The sequence below is a fragment of the Natator depressus genome, chromosome 2 (genome assembly GCF_965152275.1).
Source record: "Natator depressus isolate rNatDep1 chromosome 2, rNatDep2.hap1, whole genome shotgun sequence".
NCBI classification, from domain to species: domain Eukaryota; kingdom Metazoa; phylum Chordata; order Testudines; family Cheloniidae; genus Natator; species Natator depressus.
Genome location: NC_134235.1, coordinates 205450127 through 205473546, shown reverse-complemented (window position 1 = coordinate 205473546; position 23420 = coordinate 205450127). Strand labels below are relative to the sequence as shown.

The 23420-nt window shown below is 40.9% G+C and overlaps 1 protein-coding gene across 1 annotated transcript in view; it reads left to right on the top strand.

The window, feature by feature from the left end:
- The window catches only part of DNAH11 (dynein axonemal heavy chain 11), a 276304-nt gene that overhangs the window by 250667 nt on the left and 2217 nt on the right, over positions 1–23420 (top strand). The window contains 7 exon segments of the mRNA XM_074945797.1: positions 3032–3223; positions 7494–7613; positions 12723–12965; positions 16700–16882; positions 16960–17075; positions 17689–17801; positions 19741–19881. Of these exon segments, the coding sequence (XP_074801898.1) occupies positions 3032–3223; positions 7494–7613; positions 12723–12965; positions 16700–16882; positions 16960–17075; positions 17689–17801; positions 19741–19881 (1108 nt within the window).

Sequence of the window (23420 nt, the reverse complement as noted above, 5' to 3'; positions counted from 1 at the left end):
ATTTATGTAAATTATAGAAACTCAAACTACATAAACTAAATTTCAATAAGACCTATTGATAATCTCTACAATGAGACCTCCAGGTAATTTTTTAAACCTCAGTCTTGTTCCTTTTTAAATATGGTGAATATTATTTTCTTTTATGATGATGAAGCAAAAACCCTTATTTCCTTACAGATTAATTCCAAGGTTGATGAATTAGGTACTTAAGATGAATCATCTCTTTCACTTGCCTTTAATGTTAATATTTGTAACATTCTTGATCATCCATTTTAATGTGTATGCCATAAGCCAGCACTATGATTGTAAATTGACAGAAAACAGTGATTGTTGTATGCAATATCTTGACTCTCTTACTGATAGCCTCTACAATTAATTTTTATTATTTATTGTAACTTCAAGTTTATTTAGTGGCCTTTTTCTTTAGTTTTGAATCTGATTGTAATGTCACAGCCTTTTTTTTGCAAGCCAACTGTTTTGACTCTATTTTGAAACTATAAAAAAAATTCCTTCTCACAAAAAAAGAAAACCCAACAAAATGTATATAACGAGTTCATTAGTAGTCCCAGTTCTTCCCCAAAGAAAAGCCTTAGTGAAGGATTTGACCTTACTCTAAAAGTAGAATTGGTTGAGTACACAATATTTATGAACATTTGCTCCATTTCAAATGACTCTCTTAATTTGCTGGGCACAATGTGGTTTTTTTGTGCACAAATGTTTAGGGACTGGCTGCATACCCTTTTTATGAATTCCTTTTCTTGTATACAAGTAAGGGTATTTGCTGATTGATGTTGGTCTGTCACTATTCACCTGTATAAAAAAATGTTTTAAAACTGCTGGGAAGGAAAGAATAGGAAGAGGAAGCAATGGCCAACTGCCTCAGGGCCTTGCCAGCAAGGAGATGTAAGGGGAAAGGGGGCTTAAAAATGGGAGAATAGCGTTCCTTGACACCTATTTCTCCCTTGACACCCTGTTCCTCTTGGAGTCTGTTCCTCTGGGAGGACTTGTAGATCACTTTCCAGTTTCAGTTCAGGTCAGCCCTTCTACAACAGGGTAAGCTGTGCTTACAGAATCAAGCTCATCCATCTCATTGAAATGTGCCAAGGTAAAGACTATTATAACTGTATGTACTTTAGTATTCTAGTGATTCAAATATTTGATATACAGGAATTTTGTATCTAGCACACACGAAGGCAGGGCCTGAAGTTATTTGCCTCGATAAAAATGAGGCATGAGAGTGAAAATTTTAAGTGCCACTGTTCTAAGGAACCCCTTTGGGTAACACAGAATACAGAGAACTCCACGTCAGGTTTTCTGGGCCAGAGAAATGGCAGTTGTGATGTGAGGCTGGCAGAGGAAATGAAGGAGGAGATTCTGGAAGATTCCTAAGGGAAATAATTGTGTGTACTCTTGGTTAAGCGGACAGTTTTTATAGTGGCAATTTTTGTTGTACAACGATATAGTTGTTTATAATACATCGTCACAGCATTTTTTTTTTAATAGAAAGCTGAAATATATTGGCAAAGACTGTTTTTAGCAAAAGCATGTTTCACGGAATTGTTTAGCTAAAATATTACTGAACTATGGTGAGGTCTTCAAAAATGGGAAATGCCGTTATGCCTAGGAGGGTTGTTTATCTGAAACGTGAATCTTAAAGCTGGCACAAAGGAGAAATTATTGCAACTTTGATTTTCTGACATCTTTATTCATCCTGGGATGTTGAAAAGGCATCTAGTAAGAAATAGTTCTCATACAGACAGGACATCCTGAAATTTGAAGAGATACTTTAACTCTGCTCTAAATTAAGATATGGCTCACTTGTTTAGAAATTGATAATCCAGTTCAAATCTTTTAAAAAGGTGAGATTTTCAACAGGAAACTCTAGTTGTATTTTCTTATGGTTGTCAGTCAGTGGTGGTTGAGGCAAACTTTTGTGCTATGGACTCTTTGCAGCTATATCAAGACTAAGTTAAGTACTTACTGTCTTTATTATGTTTCTTGTAAAGTTATTTGACATTTCAGTAGGAGCAGCTGTAGTTTTAAAAAACATTCATTACACTATATAGCCAGGCCCAGGTAGGGCAAATTTTGTGTTGTATGGATTTCTATATGCAGGTCAGGAAGATTGAGTCAGATTCATAAATCTTACACCAATATTGTATTTCTGATTATTTAATTCACTAATTTGACCAGAAGAAATTTTGTTATAGGACTTGATGCTCCCCATCATGAGATGTTTCCCAGTCTTTGTGTGGGGGAAACATGTTCTCCTGCTCACAATTTCCTACTCATTCTTCCACTGGGGAAGGTGATTTGCCTTGACAGCCAGAGATTTAGCCCCCAGAAATTTTTATACTTAAGATATGATATCAAAAATCAATTGTAATATTAATTACTTCTTACACACAATTATGACAATTCAAAAGAGCTTGGGGGTGCAAAGAATGTAGATTCAGGATCATACTTTAGAAAAACATTTTAAAGTTTGACTTGGGAACTTAAAAAAAAAAAAAAAGAAGAAGCTGTACAGAAACTCCTATTTCCAAGCTTCTGTCAATGAAGACTAAAGAAAACAATTAAATTACAATTACCAAACATACCTTTTTTGGAAAAAGCACACAAAATCTGAGCGAGAGTGATAACTTCTCTATGGAATTTCTACCCTATAGAATTCTATAGTGAGAATACCATTCTCTGTGAGATTGTCTTTAAGGTGGTCTATTTTATAAAAATGTCCTCTATTATATGATTGTTGAGTAATATTAGAAACTTATTTAATTTCTACAGTCATATTGGGTTAAATAAGGGCAATACAGTGCTCCTTCTTAGATAATTTATCTGGTCAGCAATTCTGTTTAACTATAATAAAAGTATATAAAGTGAAAAATACTTAGGCTCCAATCTTGCTAACAACGCTCCATTTGCTTAACTTCAAAAGTGTGAGTAGTCCCATTGACCCAAGTAAGGCAACTATGCCTATACAGTAATGTAATGGTCATTGGATAAAAACATTGCTTTTCTTCTTTGGCAGGATACACTTGAATTGTGCACCAGGGAGACGGAGTTTAAAAGCATACTCTTTTCTCTGTGCTACTTTCATACTTGTGTGGCTGGGAGGCTCAAGTTTGGACCACAAGGCTGGAATCGAAGATATCCTTTCAATACTGGAGATCTCACCATTTGTGTCAATGTCCTCTACAACTATTTAGAGGCACACACTAAAGTAAGAATTAGTAGTCAAGTAACCGTTTACCAAGATTGTTCTGAATCTGTCAGTCTTGGATACAGGAGTGGAACATAATTTCTCTCTGCAGCTGTTATTAAAATAGCTTACATTATATGCATCTATTGCTGAGTATGAAAATATACCAGAGCAAAGGTTTTTCAGCAGTGGATGCTTGAACTTCATAATATAGGTCAAACCAGTTTCACATCAGCAGCTTAGCGCAAAAAAAAAAAATGTCCTTCATTATGTTAACAAAAACAGTGGTTTACATGTGCATATATGCCAAATTCATTAGGCAGGTAATGAAGCATTTGCACAAATGTAATTACATACAGCAATTCTGACAGTTCATAACACTGCATTAATAATCACTACAATTAGTTCTGATGATGGAAGCAATTTACAACACGTCACATGTATAAATAATGGTGCATTTCCTGCATGTGTCATTATTATGTATTAAGGATACCACCTTGTTGTGACTTTCTCTGTAATGTTCCCCCGAGTGGAAGTTAAGGGTAGATGAGTGATTTTATTTCTGAGCTACAGCATATTTTACAGTTGTGTGGTTTAAATACTCGGTTAATGTCATTTTTTAAGTTCTGTAAATCCAAAGCCTGAATAATAGAATGATTATTCAGCATTTAATGGGGTAGATAGTAAGTAGGCTCTCTGATACCACCTTTTTCAATAACTTAGACATTTCAGAGATCAGCAGAGGGTTTTTTTAAAAAAAAATATGTGAAATGTTACCTTCAAAGACATACATTTACTTGTGTGTCCCGGTTTGTAGTCATTACATGTATTTGTTCTTGTTTTCCTTTTATTCTTTTCATTGATGCTTTTTACTAATAGGACATGAAATTGAATTTCCTTCATTTGGTATTTAGTGTCACATTTGAAATAATTGCTTAATTTTATAGTGGTGATTTAACAATGGTTCTCATTTAGAAAATGACTCTACAAATCAGCTTATTCCAACCCTTATTTTTCTTTACTGATAAATCTCCTTCTCTCTTTAGGCTCTGTTCTCAAAATAACTATTCATAAGCTTAATAAGTAGCTACTAGTAGCTGAAAGCCATGCTGTCATATGGGTATAATATATAAAGTCATGTGTGTGTGTTTAAAAAAAAGTTAAAAAGAGGCCAAAAATGGCTGAGAATTTAAAAATTGGTTGGTAGCAGACCATGAATCTCAGCAATGATTGAACCTAATGATATTCTAAACAAAAAGAGCTCTCAGCCATACTACTTGTTGTTTCCATCACTTCACGCTGACTCGACAGACGTTGCTAGTTGTGTGGGTGGTTCTGTTGATTTGTGTGAGTGGCAGTTGGGTGCACAGGTGTGGCGGTTTGGCCAAGTAATCCACCATTTGTGCAGTCTCCCATATATAACCAATTAAACTGTTACATGCAAATTAGCTGTAAAGTAAGGATGGTAATCGGTTGAGTTACTTCTGATATCATAGTTATCAATGGGCTAGTCTACAATAGAAGTACTACATCGCTACATCTGGTGAAAACACTCTATGCTGAAGGGAGAGAGCTCTCCTGTTGGTGTAATAAATCCACCTCTGTGTGAGGTGGTAGTTACATTGGCAGGAGAAACTCTCCTGCTGACATAGTGCTGTCCACATCACCTACGGCTCTTGGTGTGGCATAGACACATGCTTTACTGTAGCTGTACACTGCCTGGGTATAATCTGTAAAGTCAAAATGGTTGAGAACTTAAAAAACTATATGGTAACAGACCACAACAACCAGAGATGATTCAGTCTGGTGATATTCTGAATAATAAGAGTTCTTGGCCATACTTGTAGCTGCTTCCATTGCTTCACACGGACTCAACACACATTTTAGGCTTCAGAGGGACACAGAGTGTGATTCCTGGACTCTTATTATATAAATACTAGTTCGGGTGGGAAGTAGGAGAGAGAATTACTAAACCTTGCCTTTTGGTAGTATTGCATACTTTTCATATTAGTAATATTTTGTGGGTTAGCAGGTTGCATCACATTGCATTGTAGCTTTATGGTCATTTAAAAATGTAGGTACAAGAGGAAAAAAGGAATCTTAAAAGCATCAAAATGTGGCGTGAAGACAGAGCCAGATCCTGCTTATCTTGCTCATTTGGGACTATTTGCGTTAGTAAGATGAGCAAGAATTGACCCATGGAGCACAAAGCCTATGTTGAAGACTGGGGGCAGATTCTCAGCTGGGGTAAATTTTCACAGCTTCATTGAAGTCAATGGTGCTATGACATTTTACACCAGCTGAGGACCTTATCTTTTGGGCACTTAATCCTCTTGTGGCTCTGAGCTGACACGACCCAATCCACTTCCCCATGAGTGAAATTCCCTTCACCCACACAAAGCCCAAGTATTATATGAGCTCTCTGCAAGTGGAATTCAGAGTGGTTGTGGAGACAAAATCAACCCAGGGCCCAGGTGCAGGGCTTCTGTTCAACCCACTCCTTCACCCATCACACTTGTTTTTCAAGTATATGGGATAGAACAGCGACCAGCTGTGTAGGGTATTGGGGCTATTTGATCCTTCCACTATGTGGCTTTCTGTACCAGTATATATGAGACCTTTCCTGTGGCATGCAATTGTGTAGGCGCCCCTGTGCAGCTGCTGAGTAGGTAAACTCCTCCTACAGCATAGTCGCTGTGCTGGACTGGAGTAGTGTGGAGGTTGAATTTCTCTCTCCATGAACACATCAGGCTAATTTCCTACACAGTACAATGTTGTTATGCAAACCTGTTATCCAAAAAGCCCTTTTATCCAAAAAAGAGAATATGTCCCTGATCTCTTGTGATTACACGGAAATTTCTCTCTTAAATCAGAAGCCTTGATTATCTAAACGTTGTCAATGTTCCCCATGACATGTGGCTAATTGAGGTTATACTGAATTAGAATATTGCTATACTCTTGTAAGACACACTCACTTTGAACAAGGTTATCTGGCACAAAGAGAAAAAGCAATTTCCTGACCAACAAATACCAGTGTATTGAAATAAATATATAGTAGATTGAGAAATGTATTAGTAGCATTTTTATAGCCAATAAGGAGAAAAACTTGTTTAATTGTGAGTTTATTCTTTTTTTATTCTGAACCAAAAGTTAATATTCTTCTTAGAGATGTGCTGTTCAGCCTTTCCTGAGGCAGTATGTAGCACAGTTTATTACATTCTGGTGACTTCTTTCTCTTTTTCATTCTTTTTCATTCAGTTCAAACCAGTTTAAAAGGAAGGTGCAATAAGACTTTCACTTATTCAAATTCAAATAAACTTGTAGCAAGCACACTGAAGTAGCTGTAGCTATTTTACTTGTTCTGTTCTGTCACATCATGCAACATACAAAGCCTATAATTAAGGTTTTTACTTGAACTGTTAGGAGGCAAATACTGCCCCCGAGGGTGTAAAGGTTTCTGTCTGGAAAGGCTTCATCACAAACTGGCAAATTTTGCAAACCAAGGATAGGAAAGAGAGGCTTTGAATCTTGCTAAGCCAAATAAAAAAAGACAGTGGTTTCTTGAGTAAAATATGCTACTATCATTAATCAGAAACTGGAGGTATGGCACTATGACCATAACCACAATGAACATAACCCTCAAGCGATTTGGTAGTGATAGCAAAAATATTGATTCCATTTTACTGAAATTATTGAATGCATCCCAAATTCAAATAATATAGACTTTCACTTACTCAGTATTTTCTAGTGAGGAGATATAAAAAACTGCAATCAGATAAAAGCTTTTGTTTTCCCCCTTAAAACAGACCTGGTAGTTAGTAGGTTTCCTTCCAGTTGCTCATAAGGACTATGTTTTCAAAGGTCTGGATAGGGAAATACATATATCCCTCAATGAGTTATGTTCTCTTACCTCATGGAGTGTTTTGAAAATGTACTTTGCTCCGTAAAAGATTTTTCATAAGGGCTAGACTAAAAATCATGACTTATGGCACAACTGATATTGGTTTGCACAATTAGTGATTTTTAACTGAAACCATGATATTTTTAATCAGATATCTATATATACACCTATAACTGGAATTTTTTTTTAAACCCATATTGCAGTATGGTTATTTTCTAAATAGAAAATAATGAGAATACCTAATGTTTGCAACTTCTCAGGAAAGTGTTTTGATTTTCTTTTGTTCTGATGAAGCATTTTTCATGCATTATTATTCTGTGTGACTTTGGTTTGTCCTTTGGAAAGCTGACTTGTTGTTTGTTTAATTATGCATTCCATTATCTTCTGTAGGTTCCATGGGAAGATTTTCGTTATCTCTTTGGTGAGATTATGTATGGTGGACACATCACTGATGACTGGGACCGCAAACTGTGTCATATGTATTTAGAGGAATTCATGAGCCCAGCTATGGTAATGTTTTATATATACCTAAATACTCTAATTTTTCAATATTACAAGAAATAAAATATTTTCTCTTTAATTTTAATACGTTAAACGCCATGATGAATATTTCTTCAATGATCTGATTTGCTAAGAGCTGAAGCATTTTGAGGTGACACTCAGCCCCACCCCATCCATACAAAAATCTTGTATATCTGTCTTGGAATAAATGATCCGATTTGTAATGAGTGTGGTACTTCATCACAAAAAAAATCTTGTCTGCAAGGCTTTTGTAACTTGGTATATTGCTTACTTAAGTGCTTTTGCAAATACCCGTAGTTTAGCAACATGTATTAAGTGTTTTGGAACAATACTATATAGTGTATAGAGTAGCCAACTGAACTGCATTCTGAACAGTGTATTTAGGTAACAGGTTTTCCTATTAAAAATTAACCCCTCTTTGATGCACTCATGTTTTGAAAACTCTTGGTGGGGTAGAAAAGCTGCACAATTGAAAGATACTTCAGTTATAGCACCACAGAGTGACACACATACCAGACACCCAAGAACCTACACTTACTTGTCTTATATTTTCTTTTCTTGTTCATGAAAAGCATCAGAGCAGAATGGCTTTCCCTCCTTTTCTGGTGTTTTCAGAATATGAGAAGCAATAATAGACCACTTCTCCCTTTCTGCCACTCCCACTGCATTTCTGACTCTTAGCTGCAGCTACAGCAAACGCCCCCCGCCCCCGACCCCCACCACCACCAGATGTATGTAGCACAATGTATATTAATCTTAGAAATCTGGAGTTGGACAGCATTGTCCATCCCTCCAAAGGGCAAAATTTCCAAAAATGTTTCTAAATCCACAGCTTCTGCATAGTTGTTTCTGTGTTGTGACAGAACATAAAGCATGAAAAATCCTGGATTTACCTAATTTTCTTTCTAGAAATCCCAGTGACTGTGTTGGCATTACTTTACTCTAAATTTCTCTGGCTGCTTCTCTTAAGTTAATTAACTAGTCAAAGAGTGGAGAAATGACTATACTGAAAACAGATTTTTAATTTTTTTTACAATTTTATTATTTTGCTTTGTCCAAACAGCTTATAGGTGGGGGCAGGGGAGAATTAACATGTAAGCCTTGAGCAGATCATTTCTGGAGCTTGGATAACTTAGGGGAAATTGACTTTTCACCCTTGCCATTGTAGTTGAAGTCTGTCTTGAAGGTTCTAAGTGAAATGAGTGCACTTGTGTCTCCTCAATCCCTAATGAGCAGGTTTTCATGTGTCAAAAAGCCACACTCAGTTTAATACAATTGGAAGTCGCTGTTCAGAAGAAGACGCTGGAGTTAGTTACCATGGAGATGGAAGGATAAACACTACTGTACTTCTGACCTCTACAGAGGCTGATTTCTCCAAATGACAGCTGAGGTCATGGGGTTAGTGTGGGAAGCTCATTCCATGTTTCTGCTCTGTGTCTAGCCTATGGATAAGTAAAGAATTACTGTTTCCAGCCTAGGCAGTCCATTAACCTTCACAAGCCTGAACTTTCATTCAAGTAATTGTAAAATAAATATAGGTGGTGAAACCTGAGGAGAATCACTGGTGTTTGTATGCCCTTTGGAAAGTTTAGGTACCCAACCCTGAGTAAAGATCCACTGATGTTTAAATAATGAGATGGTACATTTTCAAGCTTTTGCTGTAATAGGACAATGTTACTCCCCTAAATTACCAGAGGAAACAAGAGCTCTTTTATTGACTGGCAGCCAAGTAAACACAAACAGATATGGTAACAAATACATTTAATCAGTGTGGTTGTCTTTTTATGTTTAGCTGGAAAAGTGACTTGTCTTTACTTATTGGCACTCCTGGTGAATTCATTAGCTGCATATTTAAGCAATAAGGCAAGATGTGGGGAGTGTTGTACTGAGATTTTTCCTTGTGTTGTATGTGGTGTTTGGCATGTGGACAAAGAAGCAATAGGTTCCCACTATAAACTTGCAGTGTCCTGTTGTGTGTATGAATATGCAAAAAATACAGTTAGACCTATTTTAAGTGCCACCAAAGAGACCAGACAATACAGAATAAGTAACAGAAGTGGCCTTTAACTGAAGGTAGAATATAATTTTATTGGAAATCTTAGGGCTACTTTAATGTGGTACCTTAAGATGATCGTTGTAGGTGAGGTCTGTAGTTAAGATTGCCAACTTTCTGATTGCAGAAAACCGCATGCCCAGACCCTTCTCTGAGGCCCCACCCCCGCACCCTCCATCCCCTCCTCCTTCCGTCACTCGCTCTCCCCCACACATGCTCATTTTCGCCGGGCCGGGCACGGGGTTGGGGTGCAGGAGGGGGCGCGGGCTCAGGTGGGGCCAGAAATCAGGGGTTCGGAGTATGGGAGAGGGCTCTGGGCTGAGGCAGGAGGATAGGGTGTGGGAGGCAGTACAGTCTCTGGGCTGAGGGCGGGGGTGCAGGCTCTGGAAGGGAGTTTGAGTGCAAGAGGGGGCTCATGGCTGGGGTTGAGGAGTGGGAGGGGGTGCGGGTTATAGGAGGGAGTTTGGGTGTGAAAGGTGTGCGGGCTGTGGGTGGTGCTTACCTCAGGTGGCTCCCTAAAGCAGCCAGCATTTCTCTCCAGCTGCTAGGTGGAGGCGCAGCCAGGTGACTCTGCACGCTGCCTCCATCCGCAGGTGCTGCCCCCGCAGCTCCCATTGGTTGCAGTTCCTGGATGCAGCGTGGGGGCAGCATGTAGAGCCCCCCACAGCTGTGCCTCCACCTAGGAGGGGAGCCAGGGATGGCAAGTTATATGGACCCATGGTGCCCATGCTCCAGGAATATTCAGGTCCTGGTCTCTCTCCCGGCCCCACCTGCTGCACCCGCATGCCTCCCCGGGAGTTTCTCCCGACCCTCCCTGCCTCCCCTGGGGGATTTAAAAGGGCCTTGGGGCTCGCAGCCACCACCACTGGCAGTGCATCGGGGCTAAGGCAGCTTCCTGCCCATCGTCGTGCCACGTCCTTGCGGCCCCAGGGGGCTGTGTGTGTTACCATGCACTGCCCCCGCCCCAAGCGCCAACTCGGGGAGCAGTGCCTGTGGGCAGCGGCACGCTGAGACCTCCCGGCCCCGCCTCCCTGCCTAGGAACCGCTTCCAGATGGGTGTACCAGTCCCTTTCCGGAGCCGCCCAAGGTAAGCGCCACACCCCTCACCCACTCCTGCACCCCAACCCTCTGCCCCAGCCCAGATCCCAACCCCTCAATCCACCTGCACCCAAACTCTGCCTCCCAGAGTCCACACCCCTCCTGCACCCAAACTCCCTCCCAGAGCCTTAGGCAAGTGTTTGGGGGTGGGCAGGACTTGGACCCATTCTGGGCACCACCAAAAATTATACAAACCTGCCACTCCTTGAGCCAGTGGGAAATTCTGGTCGCTTCTGGGAGTTCTGTGGGGCCAGGGCAGGCAGGGAGCCTACCTTAGCCCCGCTGTGCGGCTGATCAGTGTTTTAATGGCCCAGCCAGCCATGCTGACTGGCGCCGCCAAGATCCCTTTTCGACCGGGCATTCTGGTCGAAAACCAGATCTGTAGTGCAGGTTCCACAGTAAATGGCTGGCTGTTAGACCAGAATAATTTCTGTTTGTATTAGTTTCATCTGTGACTTGTTCTTGACTTTGCAAAATACCAGAATGCCTTTGAAGTTTATTGTGGCTATATGGAATAGATCCCCCACATCAAAAATAAGTGGCTGTCTTGAAAAAAGGCTCTTGTAACCAGAAAAAAATCATTCAGCAAAGATGACACTCCAGACTGGAGTGAGACCATTCTGGCCTGTGACACTGAATTCGAAGGACTCTCTGAACCCATTGAAGTCCTTGCTGCTCAGAAGTGAGAGTGAAGGAAAGCAAAGAGTTAATGCAATTGTATGTGTGTATTACTGCTTTTATTTTCCCTATGTTATCGCTGCTAGGTAGGCCAGACCATGGATAGCACATCACACCAGAGCACTGAGCTGCACACTGGCTGCATATTCAATTCTAGATCTTTTTATGACCCTGATTCTTATTTTTAAAGCCCTAAAGGGGTAAGGGCCTGCCTACCTCAGAGACACTCTCTCTCTCTCTGCAGCTTTCCATGGCAACTGTGTTCTATAGAGACAGTGCAGCTGGTGGAATCCAGGTTCAATCCAGCAATAAGGAACAAGGCTTTCTCAGCTGTGAAACTTATTACCACTGAATATCCAGTTGAGGGCAAACCTTGCCACCTTCAGTATGCAATACAAAACTCCTCTCTTTGCAGGACACTTACCAGCTGAGAGGTGGAATGGAGAGTAATCATGGCCTTCCTCTGCATTTCACCTCTTGGATGTTAGGAGCTAGGTGGAATGAAGAGGGCGGATGCTGTAATGCACACAGAAACCTGCCACCTGATAGTGACTAAGCAGGTGATGAGTTGGGATTGCTGCTCCTGTTTGGCTAAATATGGCTCACATCCTGTTATTGTGTTACCCTGTCTCCACCACCACCCATTCTGGTGTGCTTTTTTTCTCATGCACCTTGTAATGTCTTCTCTTTGAGGCAGGGGCATACATTTGCTATCTGTCTGCACTGCACCCTGACCTGGCTAGGCTGTAGATGGTATCACAATATAAATGTTTAATGATGATGATAATAAACAATACAATCTTGTGGTTAAGGCACTTAACTGGGACTCAGGAGATCTAGGTTCTATTCCTGCTTCTGCCACAGATGTCCTGAGTGATTTTGAGCAAGTCACTGCAGCTCATTATGTCACCATTTTCTCACCTATAGAATTGGATAGTAATAATTCCTTGCCACTCAGAGCAGTGTTGAGGGGATAAATTCATTAATATTTGCTCTGATATTACAGTAATGGGGCTGCAGATGGGTATCTAAAATGGCCCTAACACCACACATTTGCAAGTGAAGGATAGTACAGGTGCCTCAATACTATGGTGATGGGAACTTTAGAAATGTGTGTCGTTAATAATTGTAATATGAATACTTAATAACCATCTTCCATTGTGGCACTTCTAACAGGCTTCCAGTGAACTTAATTCCTGGCACAATGGAAATTTTTTTTTTTTTTTTTTTAAGAACTGACAGTAATGTTGTTCATTCTCTTTTTGAAGCTTGAAGGAGAACTGGCATTGGCACCAGGGTTCCTAGCACCCCCAAATTTGGATTATGCTGGATACCATAAGTACATAGATGAAATGCTTCCAGCTGAAAGCCCAGTGTTATATGGACTCCATCCCAATGCTGAGATACAATTCTTGACAGTGACATCAGAGAATCTTTTCAAAACTCTTTTGGAAATGCAGCCCAGGAATTTACTTGTGGGAGAGGAATCAGGACAGTCTGCAGAGGAAAAGGTAAGGTGGTTTTTCTTAATCATGTTTCCCATAGGAATGCTTCTCATAGTGCCAGGGGATGCCACTAAAAAGGGAGTATTTATCGTATCACATTATTTCACTGAGATAGTTAACTTCTGATAATGGGAAATTTACCCAGTTTACCAAGATAAGCTCAGCTACTCTAAACAACAACAACAGGTCAAATTTAAACTTGGTGTAATTCAGGGTTGCATCAGGGATGAATTTAGGCCCATAAATAATATAAGAGCAATATTTAATTTTTAATGGAAACCACTGATGCCATTTTCACTTTGAAAGCTGGGGTGCCAGTGAATAACTCTATCTTTTTTTGTTCGTTTTCTTTTTTGTCTGTTTTTTTTAAAGAGCAAAGAAACACTGACTTAGCAAAATATTATGTTAAGGTTTGTCTGATTCTGCGTTTCTTCCCCTTTCCTGCCATTTTCTATAAATTGTCAGCCAGGAAGCAGGTAACCTTTTACCTTGACAGCTACTTCAATTTTTACTTTAAGTGCCTGGTACTGATGTGGTTAAGATCAGGCTTCAATTCCCAGCTCTGAATCAGAGTTCCCATGTGATTCTGAGCAAATTGTTTAGGGGCAGATTTTCTGCTGTGTCCAGCTTCCACTGAGTGCAGCCGAATGGGGGAATGTCAGGAAGCTACTTATGGACCCCTGATTTTTCTGCCGTGGCAATAGTCCCCTAGGGCCTCTACATCAGCTGGGGATAGCAAGAGCACAATATGCTTCAGCCAATCCCCCATGCCCACAGCTCTATGGAGAAGCAGCAAAAGGTCTAGGAGCCAGAACACCTAGGTCTAAGCCTGCGGGCGACTCTCCCTCATAAGGGGTATCCCTAGCAGGGGACTTGCAGGAAGCTTCTGCTCTCTTTGGACCACCTAAGTGGTGCAAATAGAGGAGATGTGGGAAGGGAATCTGCCCCTCAAACTTTCTGGGCCTCAGATCCCCATATATATAACATATATTTTTAATGGAATAGGCGTGCTGAGGGGATAAACCCATAAATCCTTAACTGGCAATCAGATACTGCAATAATGGGGGCCAGATAAACACCTAGACAGAGAAAGCTCTTGTTAGTGCTATATGTGCTGATACATTATGCAGTTCTATTTAGTGTCAGGAATAACCCAGATATTTTCATACAGCCAAAATTGCTCCCACTAGAAATAAAATGTCTAGTTTTAGGCATGGATGCAAAGCAGTGTGGGCTCTTAACAGAGTACATGCAGAAAGGGGTGAGATTGGTAAGACACATAAACAAGTAATGACAAAGGTGCACCCCAGTATCTTAACTCCTTGGCATTAAGAATTAGGGTTTCACAATACGACTAAGCGGAAGACTGGCCATGCTGGTTTCAAGAGGCCCCTCTCACGTCACGGTAGCTAGCAGAGCAGCACCTGTGCAGGTTTTCAAGATACCCAGAGTTCTGACATTCCCGGTAAAGTACCGTCAGGTGGCTGCTTGGAGGCCTAGAGTATGCATAATGAGCTGTGGGCCCCTAGAGCCTTGTGGACTGTTATCCATATCACACAAGGCCACCTCACAATTGGAGGAAAGCTGTTGTTGGAAAGCTCAGCAGTGAAGCCAAGGACTGAACTGGCAGGGGAAGTCCCGATTTCAAATCTCAAAAGGTCCCTCATAAACCCAGCTTTCAAATATGTCATCATTTTATTATAAATTGCCTTTAGTCCAGAAATTGGGGAGGGAAAAATGTGAAACCAGGTTTGTGCTACATTTGCTTGTTTAAGATGTAGAAGACAAAATGTCTGATCAGATTGTAACCTATGTGTGTACGTGTACACACACACATACCAATGTGCGTGCATGCGTGCACACTCTTTCTCTCTTCTCCCCATGCTAATAGATGTAGGGTGCTCACATTTATAAGTGTACCAGTTTCATCAAGAAAAAGAAAATCTGCCCTCTTCTTCCCCAGAGGGGAGCTTGGTACTTAAAGCTCAGCCCAATGCTTTTTGAAATGACTAAGTTGTTAAAGTTTGAAATGGCATTTCCTGATTTTGACCATAGAGGACTTATGTTCCTTTGATATCCAGTTTGCATTCATACTATAACCATACTCAAAATCTAATTTCCATAAGGAAAAAGCAGGTGATTAACTCAGCCAAATTTGGATGGCATTGTTGAACCCTATAAAGATACAGTAGAATGATGGAGTGGGGATTTATTTGGCAATAAAAAAAAAACTTTCCCCATTACTACTTAGCTTCCTGAATTCCTGACAGCTAGCAAACTACTGTTAATTAAAGCAACTTGACTATGATTGTTTTAATGAGTCTGGCGCACACCATTTTCATAATTAACTTAAAATATGACTGTCCTGTGAAGGCAGCATGTGTCTTGTCTGTTCAGGTCATGACCATTACCTAATCACATTCAAATTATAGGGGACATTTGTGAGAACTACCTAATCTTGTATTTGTACTTTCCTATGCGATTCCTTCCTGTATTTCGCTCCCACACAAAGAGCTACAGAAGGAGAAAACGTAGCTAAAAATCGCTGTACCCTGGGCTGCCCCAGAGGTCTGTTGCATGTTCCCCTCTGAGAGTGGACTAATGAGTCTTTGGCCAGAGCTGGATCAAGACAATCTGGTACCATATGCACACCACAACATGGCTCCTCCACGGCTCCTTAGGGCCCCACCCCATGTTGGGAGTCTCAGGGGTGGAGAGCATCCCTCCCATTCCAGAGAGGCAGATGGGTGCACCTGCTGCACTCTTCCCTCCTGTGCCAGACACACATCCCCATCTATAGTCATGTTTGCAGAAGGCAAGGCAGGCAGGCAGAGCAAGTTAACACCCTTTGAGATACCTGAGGCAACCCTCATTTTTGGGGGCTCTTGTGTCAGGCTCTACAGCCAAAGGCAAATACTGCAACTTTGGTTACACTCGAGTCATGTTTTCAAGCTTGTGTTTGCAACTCTAAGGGCTACAAACATACATATATATTTTGGTGAAACGAGGTTCTAATGTAGTTGACTCAAGCAACTGGAATCCCAGGTTGGGCCTATCTGACTTAAACCAGCCCTGATTATGTGGGTGATCTGGGGCATGCCCCTTAAAGCTGGAGTGCCAGGAAACTATACCTCTCAAGCCATGTGGATCTCTGCCACCTTTACATGTCTTCCATCCTCTTCCTGTGCGTCCTCCCTGTGGACTGGGGAATATGTCTTAGCAACTGATTACCACCTATCCACTGTAATTCCTTCTGTCCTGTCCCTTACTTCCCTGCTTTTCTGTGGCCATGTGCCCTCTCCCATGTTGCCAATAGGCCATGGAGATTTTGCAGAGAGAAATGCAACGGTTATGTGTAGAGGGATGGGACTGCTCCCTACATCATCTTTTTCCCAGAGGATTGGACCCTCTGTGGTTGTTCCAGTTTTGCTCCTATATCATACGGGCTTTAGGGTCTAGTCTTGCAAAATACAGGAGGTTGAACTGGAGTCAGGTGCTTTTAGTTTACAAGTCCTTATTTAGTCAATAAGGAATGATCTGTGCGCTTGTCTGATTCCAGGACTGTGCAATGAAAAATCAGTATTAGATTGTCAGCTGTTTGGAGCAGGGAGTGTTTGTCTTGCACAGTGTCTAGGGCCATCAGGCACCACTGTAATACAAATACTCTTGGTCTTGTATGTTTAAACATGTGTGAATCCCTAATGCAGCAATTTTTGATCACTCTGTATTGATGTGATAAGGTTAAGAATGTCCTGGATGATATTCTGGAGAAACTTCCCGAAGAATTTAACGTGACAGAGATCATGCAGAGGGCTGCTGTTCGGAACCCCTATGTCCTTGTTTGTTTCCAAGAGTGTGAGAGAATGAACCTCCTAATTCGGGCAATACGCAAATCACTTAAACAACTGGACCTTGGTTTAAAGGTAAGAGAAGTGAATTTCATTTACTAAAGAATAACTATTCAGACTTCTTTGATGCCAAGTATACTTATTCTTCACAGGGGGAGCTGACATTTTCGCCTGACATGGATGCGCAGCAATCAGCATTGCTTTATGATATTGTGCCAGATGTGTGGACCAAGCTGGCTTATCCATCCACCTATGGCCTTGCACAATGGTAAGTATGCTTCAGCACCTTACCAAAGAACTGTAACTTGTGGTGGTTAATTACCATGGATATGGTTATTCCATTGCTGTAAAAGTGCAGCATGGTTCTTTCCCATGTATATAAAATCTGTCGTTTTAATTCAATTCATTTTCACTCTAGAGACCAAATAAATATTGCTGGAATACTAATCTTTAAAGTGTTTCTAAACATTTCCTTCAATGCTTTCTGCAAAGTTGGAATTATACAGTGCAACCAATAGGGCCTGTCGTTTTCAAGAGGAATAATGTCTCTGCAGCCCCGTGACAGAGTAATTGGACTGTGTTCCTAATTGCAGATCCACTAGCCTCACTCCCCCAGCCCTTTTCATGCTGGGCTCCTTGCACTACTGTCTTTGGGCTTGTCTAGATTCAGAAACGAACTAATCCCACCCTAACCTTGGCCTCTTAATCTGCGCATACCTTTTGACTGCTTCAGCCCCATGCTTTCTTCCCACAGAGACAATGCAGAGCTCAGCTGGTACACAGCATTTCTATACTTGATTGAATTTCGTCCTAATGAAACTGTCACTGTTGTCCACATGACTATGTCAGCATTGAGGTGGCTGCTGCTTCTTCTGTTTCAGGATTAATGACGTCCTCATGCGGTGTCGAGAACTTGATATCTGGACACAAGATCTTGTGCTTCCAGCAGTGGTGTGGCTTTCTGGATTCTTTAACCCTCAGTCTTTTTTGACTGGTGAGTAGTAATGGCTAATAACATTTGAAGGAACAGGGTCATATTGTTTCAACCCCAAATTGTAGGTTGAAACAGCTTTTACAAGCAGGTTTTATTTTTAACCTAAACATGCCTTTATGGTGTGAGCAGTGTTTAATGATGCTATATTATGCTACTGCATGAGAATGGATGACTGAAATTGACTAGAAACAGACTGGTTTCAATAGTTGAAAAGACTTATAAGAAATTAAGACAAATTAAGATTTTTAAAATGTTCAGTTTTAACAATCTAATGTGTTCTAGAAGTGTTTGATATCATGTTAGTTATTCTTGACACTGTCCCTTTAACAAATGTGTTGGCAACTTCGTTGAGTACATCCAGGGCCCTTACTACCTATGTGAGCTACTACCCATGTGCTCAATCCTATACGGAGTACTTCTTACTCATGCAAGTAGTCCCTGTGACTCCGTAGGATTAATGGCATAAGTAACAATTTGCACAATCAGGCATGTGGAAATAGTTTTTTTCCCTCCGTCATAAGTCTTCAGTCTCCAAATCATCATGTTAAAGTCTGGAGGTGAGAAAAGGAAAGAGATGCTGAATTTGAGTTATATTTTTGTGCTTGATTAAAGAAAAGAGAAGTCTTAGACTTAGTTTGCTAATGTAACCATAGCTTTTCCAATCAGTATTCTTTAATCTAAATGTGTTAATGTACTGCTCTGTTTCACTCCTTCTGTTCTTAACTCGTAAAATATTTTAACAGCGTAAAGGAAGTGAGAAAAAGTCTGACATTCCTCCCAGAATATGGACTGCTACAGTATGGGATAAAAATATTCAGCAGTGTATTAAACTGCTTCCTTAGGCCTTGTCTACCCTCCGGGAAAAGATAGATCTAAGTTATGCAACTTCAGCTACGTGAATAACGTAGCTGAAGTCGATGTACTTCGATCTACTTACTGCGGGGTCCACATTACGCTATGTCAACGGGAGATGCTTTCCCGTCGACTCTCTTTGTGCTTCTTGTTCAAGTGGAGCACAGGAGTCCATGGGAGAGCGATCTGCGGTCGATTTAGCGGGTCTTCACTAGACCCACTAAATCGACGGCCAATGCATCGATCACCGCACATCGATCCCCCAGTAAGCTTTCAGTCTCCATGTTTACAACCCACATGCATGATTTCAGAATCTAAAGCAACTACCTAGATCTCTAGAAGCCATTGTCAAGCTTCAGCAGCTTTTCATTCTGCCCACTAGTTTGTAAAACCAAATTCCTCTCAAGGACTTGCCACCCCACCAGTCCCAAAATGTTTGACTGCTGGTGTCTCAAAATGTTTAATTCCGTAGAATCCCAAGCCCTGTCAGTGGAAAGTTGGTGATCCACAGGCTATAGTTTGGAAATCAGTGCACTAATGGGAGTTACACAATGAAGAGAGACTTGTAAAAATGCTTTAATTCAAATTCTCAGTAGCCAGTAAAGACATTAAACTAGCCGTTCACATTAGACCACAGATTCTTAGAGCACAGCCCAGAAGCTTATACAAACACACACCCCTTTCTCTCTCAGCCCCTGTTGATTCAGTTTGCTGTCAGGTATCGTGATTTTCATCAGAGCCAGTCAATATTACACCTTAGTCATCCAACTCACTGAGTGACACAAGCAATGAATATGTAGCTTCTGTAGCATTCCTAATCAGAGAGCAGGCACCTATTTTTGTGCTCAGATGGAAATGTATTTTGCTCTGTTGCAAGAGAGCTGACTGGATGCAATATTCGGTTTTTCATTTCTTAAAAGCAATTTATACAACTAATTTCTTGCAATTTGAGATATGGCAAACAACTGCCAGAGCGCCCCAATTGTGTAGCTTTAGGCTTGAACAAGTTGTGCATTAATGCAGTTGTGGCATTAAAATTATGGTCTATGGTGAACTGCTCAGAGTAATCTGTTGGCTTTTTTAAAAGCTATTATGCAGTGCACGGCCCGCAGGAATGACTGGCCTTTGGATAAGATGTGTCTGACTGTAGATGTTACCAAAAAGATCAGAGAAGATTATGGCCACCCACCTAGGGAAGGAGCATATATTTGTGGTCTTTATATGGAAGGTAAGATGTCTGTTTACATTGCTCGATATCATCCGCCTCATAATGGCTGATGTTTGTTTGAATTTTTCTGCATGCCTCATGCATACACTCTGCTACTCTAAAGTGGATTACGCTCGCCACATGGAGTTAGATCTAAATAATTCACTGGTGAGTTTGGGACTGATAATGGATTTAGTTAGTTCTTAATTTGTTTAGGCCAGGATTCATTCAGACATGGCCCGTGTCTCTGTTTAATAAACTTACTCTACTATTAACAAAGTATTAAACGTGACTGTATAATAACAGAGCAGCAGCTCCCTTTACATAATTAACACTTCCTGTTTAAAAGGCTCTATGGCTTTCACTTGGATTGTCTTGAAATTTGCAGTGCTTCAAGGGGGTGCAGAGTAACATTAACAGGGCAAATTTGGTGTCATTTCAGCAAAGGGTTTCTGAGATAGAAGAACCAGGTGATTTTATAAACAGTTAGTTTTGCCCTCAGGTGTGGGCAAAAAGATGTTAGGGCTCTCCTAAAAATTATCAGTCACTCTTAACTTCCCCAAAATGATCTCAACCACCTGGAATTTCAGTAAATTTCCTTTGGGGAAGCAATATTGAAAAAGTTATCAGCGTAAAGTTTGAATCTTGAGGTTGGCATGAGCTAAACTGATCTGCCTCAAAGCATGAAATGTGCATAGTCAGCAGGAATAGGGACCTGCTGAAATTAGAAGGTTTTCAGGCTGTGAACCACAGTAACTGGGTGGCTTAACATGTCCAGCTGTGGTCATTGAATCTGAGCTGCACCTGCACTCCATGTGTGAGTGCTACCTTAACAGCTTTCAGAGAACAGGGGTTGTGCTTGCATTCTGCAGGGGCTTATTTTGGAAGTTTTGCCCTGAGAACAAAACTTCTAGTTTAAATCAACTTTCAGACCCTTTCACTTTCAAAATGTTGTCAAGGAATGAGCCTTGTTTAATAGACAATGATAGAAGATTGTAGTAGGCAGTTATGGTAATGTAATCATGTTCCATTGTGCAGGAAACTGAGCGTGATCAAAGGAAAGCAAGTCCTTGGGTCAATGACTTTTTGGTGCAGAGCTAGGAAAGTATTCCCTACGCTGCTTCTTGCAGTGGGGAAAGGATTCTAAGGTCACTGGCCCTGCTGCTTCTAGTATGGAAGTGGGATCAGAGTATTTAGCAAAGGTTTCTGCTCTTCCCCCATAGTACTGAGAGCAGACATACAATGCAGAAATGGGGGTGAGGAGGTGGGACTAGGCATGTTCAATGCAGTTCATTAAGATGAATGAAGCAGTTCACATCTATCTGCAACATAGAAGGCTCAGAGAGATGTAGAAGAGCCCTGATCTGGATTTCTGCATCTCCACTTAGCTGCTGGTACAGGTGTTCCTTATAGCCCCGCTAACAGGTGAGAGGGGCTGCAGCGTGTGTGAGTGAGAATAGTGTAGGGAAGAAGAGGGTTGTGTTGTGCAGTGAGGGATTCAGCTCTGTCCTCTCCTTATTCTATGCTAGTCCCTTTACCCCAAGGATTCCTGTGTATAGGCAGGAGGGGGAACTGTGGTGTACTAGACAAGGAGATGATGCAGTGGTAGTGAAATGACTAACATGCAGTCAGTATATTCTAGGGCACATGAGGATGCTGTGAAGTTATTCCAAACCATACAAAGACAACATTTTGGATTATTTAATAACAGTTAACATTTTGAAAGAGCACAAGGCAAACCTTAATTTCAGCTACACTCAAACTTCTGAATCCCAGGAAATACAAAGTTATGGTACATGCCATTCCAGCAATGCTACCTTATCCTGTGAATGATGTCCCAACACACATACTAGATGTTACAGGATAGAGAGGTTATTTAACTTTGCATTTGGCACTGGACTAGTGTCCAAAAATTCAAGAAAGATATTGATAAATGGGAGAGGGTTCAAAGAAGAGCCATGAGAATGATTAAAAGATTAGAAGACAGTGTTAGACTCAAGGAGCTCACTCTGTTTAAGAAGGAGACTTAAGGGATGACTTGATCAGTCTATAAATATCTACATGGGGTACAAATATTTAATGGACTCTTCAGTTTAGCAGATCTATAACATGATCCAATGAATGAAAGTTGATGCTAGACAAATTCAGAAAGGAAATAAGGTGTAAATTTTTACATGCAAGAGTAATTAAACATTGGAACTTATCAAGGGTCATGTTCTCAATCACTGACCACTTTAACATCAAGATTGGCTTTAGGAATTATTTTGGACCAGTTCTGTGTTGTACAGGAGGTCTACACTATACAGATTAGATCATCACAACACTCCCTTCTGGCCTTGGAATCTGTGAACAGAGCAATGTAGGACAGTATAGTCAAAGTCTAACAAACACCTTCTCTTTACTCAGGCAAAACTCTGGTTTACATCGGCTGTAGCAAACAGGCGCTGCCTACACTAAGCCTAATTCATACAAGCCATCCCAGACTTGGAAAATGTTCCTACCCTCTCTTGCCCCTAAGTCTTAGAGACCCTGGTCATGTATTCCACCACAACTGACAACCTACAGAACTCAGTGCTGAAAAGAGGCTTACTGGATCATTTGAAGTACAGTACACCAGCACCGCCTCTCATAGCTCAGTAATAATTATGCTAACCTGGTTTGACTAATTCCTCCACCATTCAATACAGATACACCTAACACAGGGCATAGAACTTCCTCATGACTAATTATATCCTCCTCCCCTTACTGAATCACTGATAGCAACAATAACTTGTTTCAGAGTAACAGCCGTGTTAGTCTGTATTCGCAAAAAGAAAAGGAGTACTTGTGGCATCTTAGAGACTAATTAATTTGAGCATAAGCTTTCGTGAGCTACAGCTCACTTCATCGGATGCATACTGTAGAAAATACACACATACCATGAAAAAATGGGTGTTTATCACTTCAAAAGGTTTTCTCTCCCCCCACCCCACTCTCCTGCTGGTAATAGCTTATCTAAAGTGATCACTCTCCTTACAATGTGTATAATAATCAAGGTGGGCCATTTCCAGCACAAATCCAGGTTTTCTCCCCCTGCAAACCCACTCTCCTGTTGGTAATTATTAGAGAGTGGGTTTTGGGGGGGGGGGGTGGGAGGAGAGAACCTGATTTTGTGCTGGAAATGGCCCACCTTGATTGTCATACACATTGTAAGGAGAATGATCACTTTAGATAAGCTATTACCAGCAAGAGAGTGGGGTGGGGGGAGAGAAAACCTTTTGTAGTGATAAACACCCATTTTTTCATGGTCTGTGTGTATAAAAACCATCTTCTGTATTTTCCACAGTATGCATCCGATGAAGTGAGCTGTAGCTCACGAAAGCTTATGCTTAAACAATAACTTGATATTCCTTGTTTCTAAGAGGTTAGAGTATAGGTGAACTCAACATCTAGAAGGGCACAAAGCTCCACATGGCAACTTTAACTTTTTGGTCATGCACACTCAAGTCTACTGTAGCTCTTAGCTTTGTTAGTACCAAAAATATTTGCATCTCTCAAATCTGCACACAGCTATGTTCCTA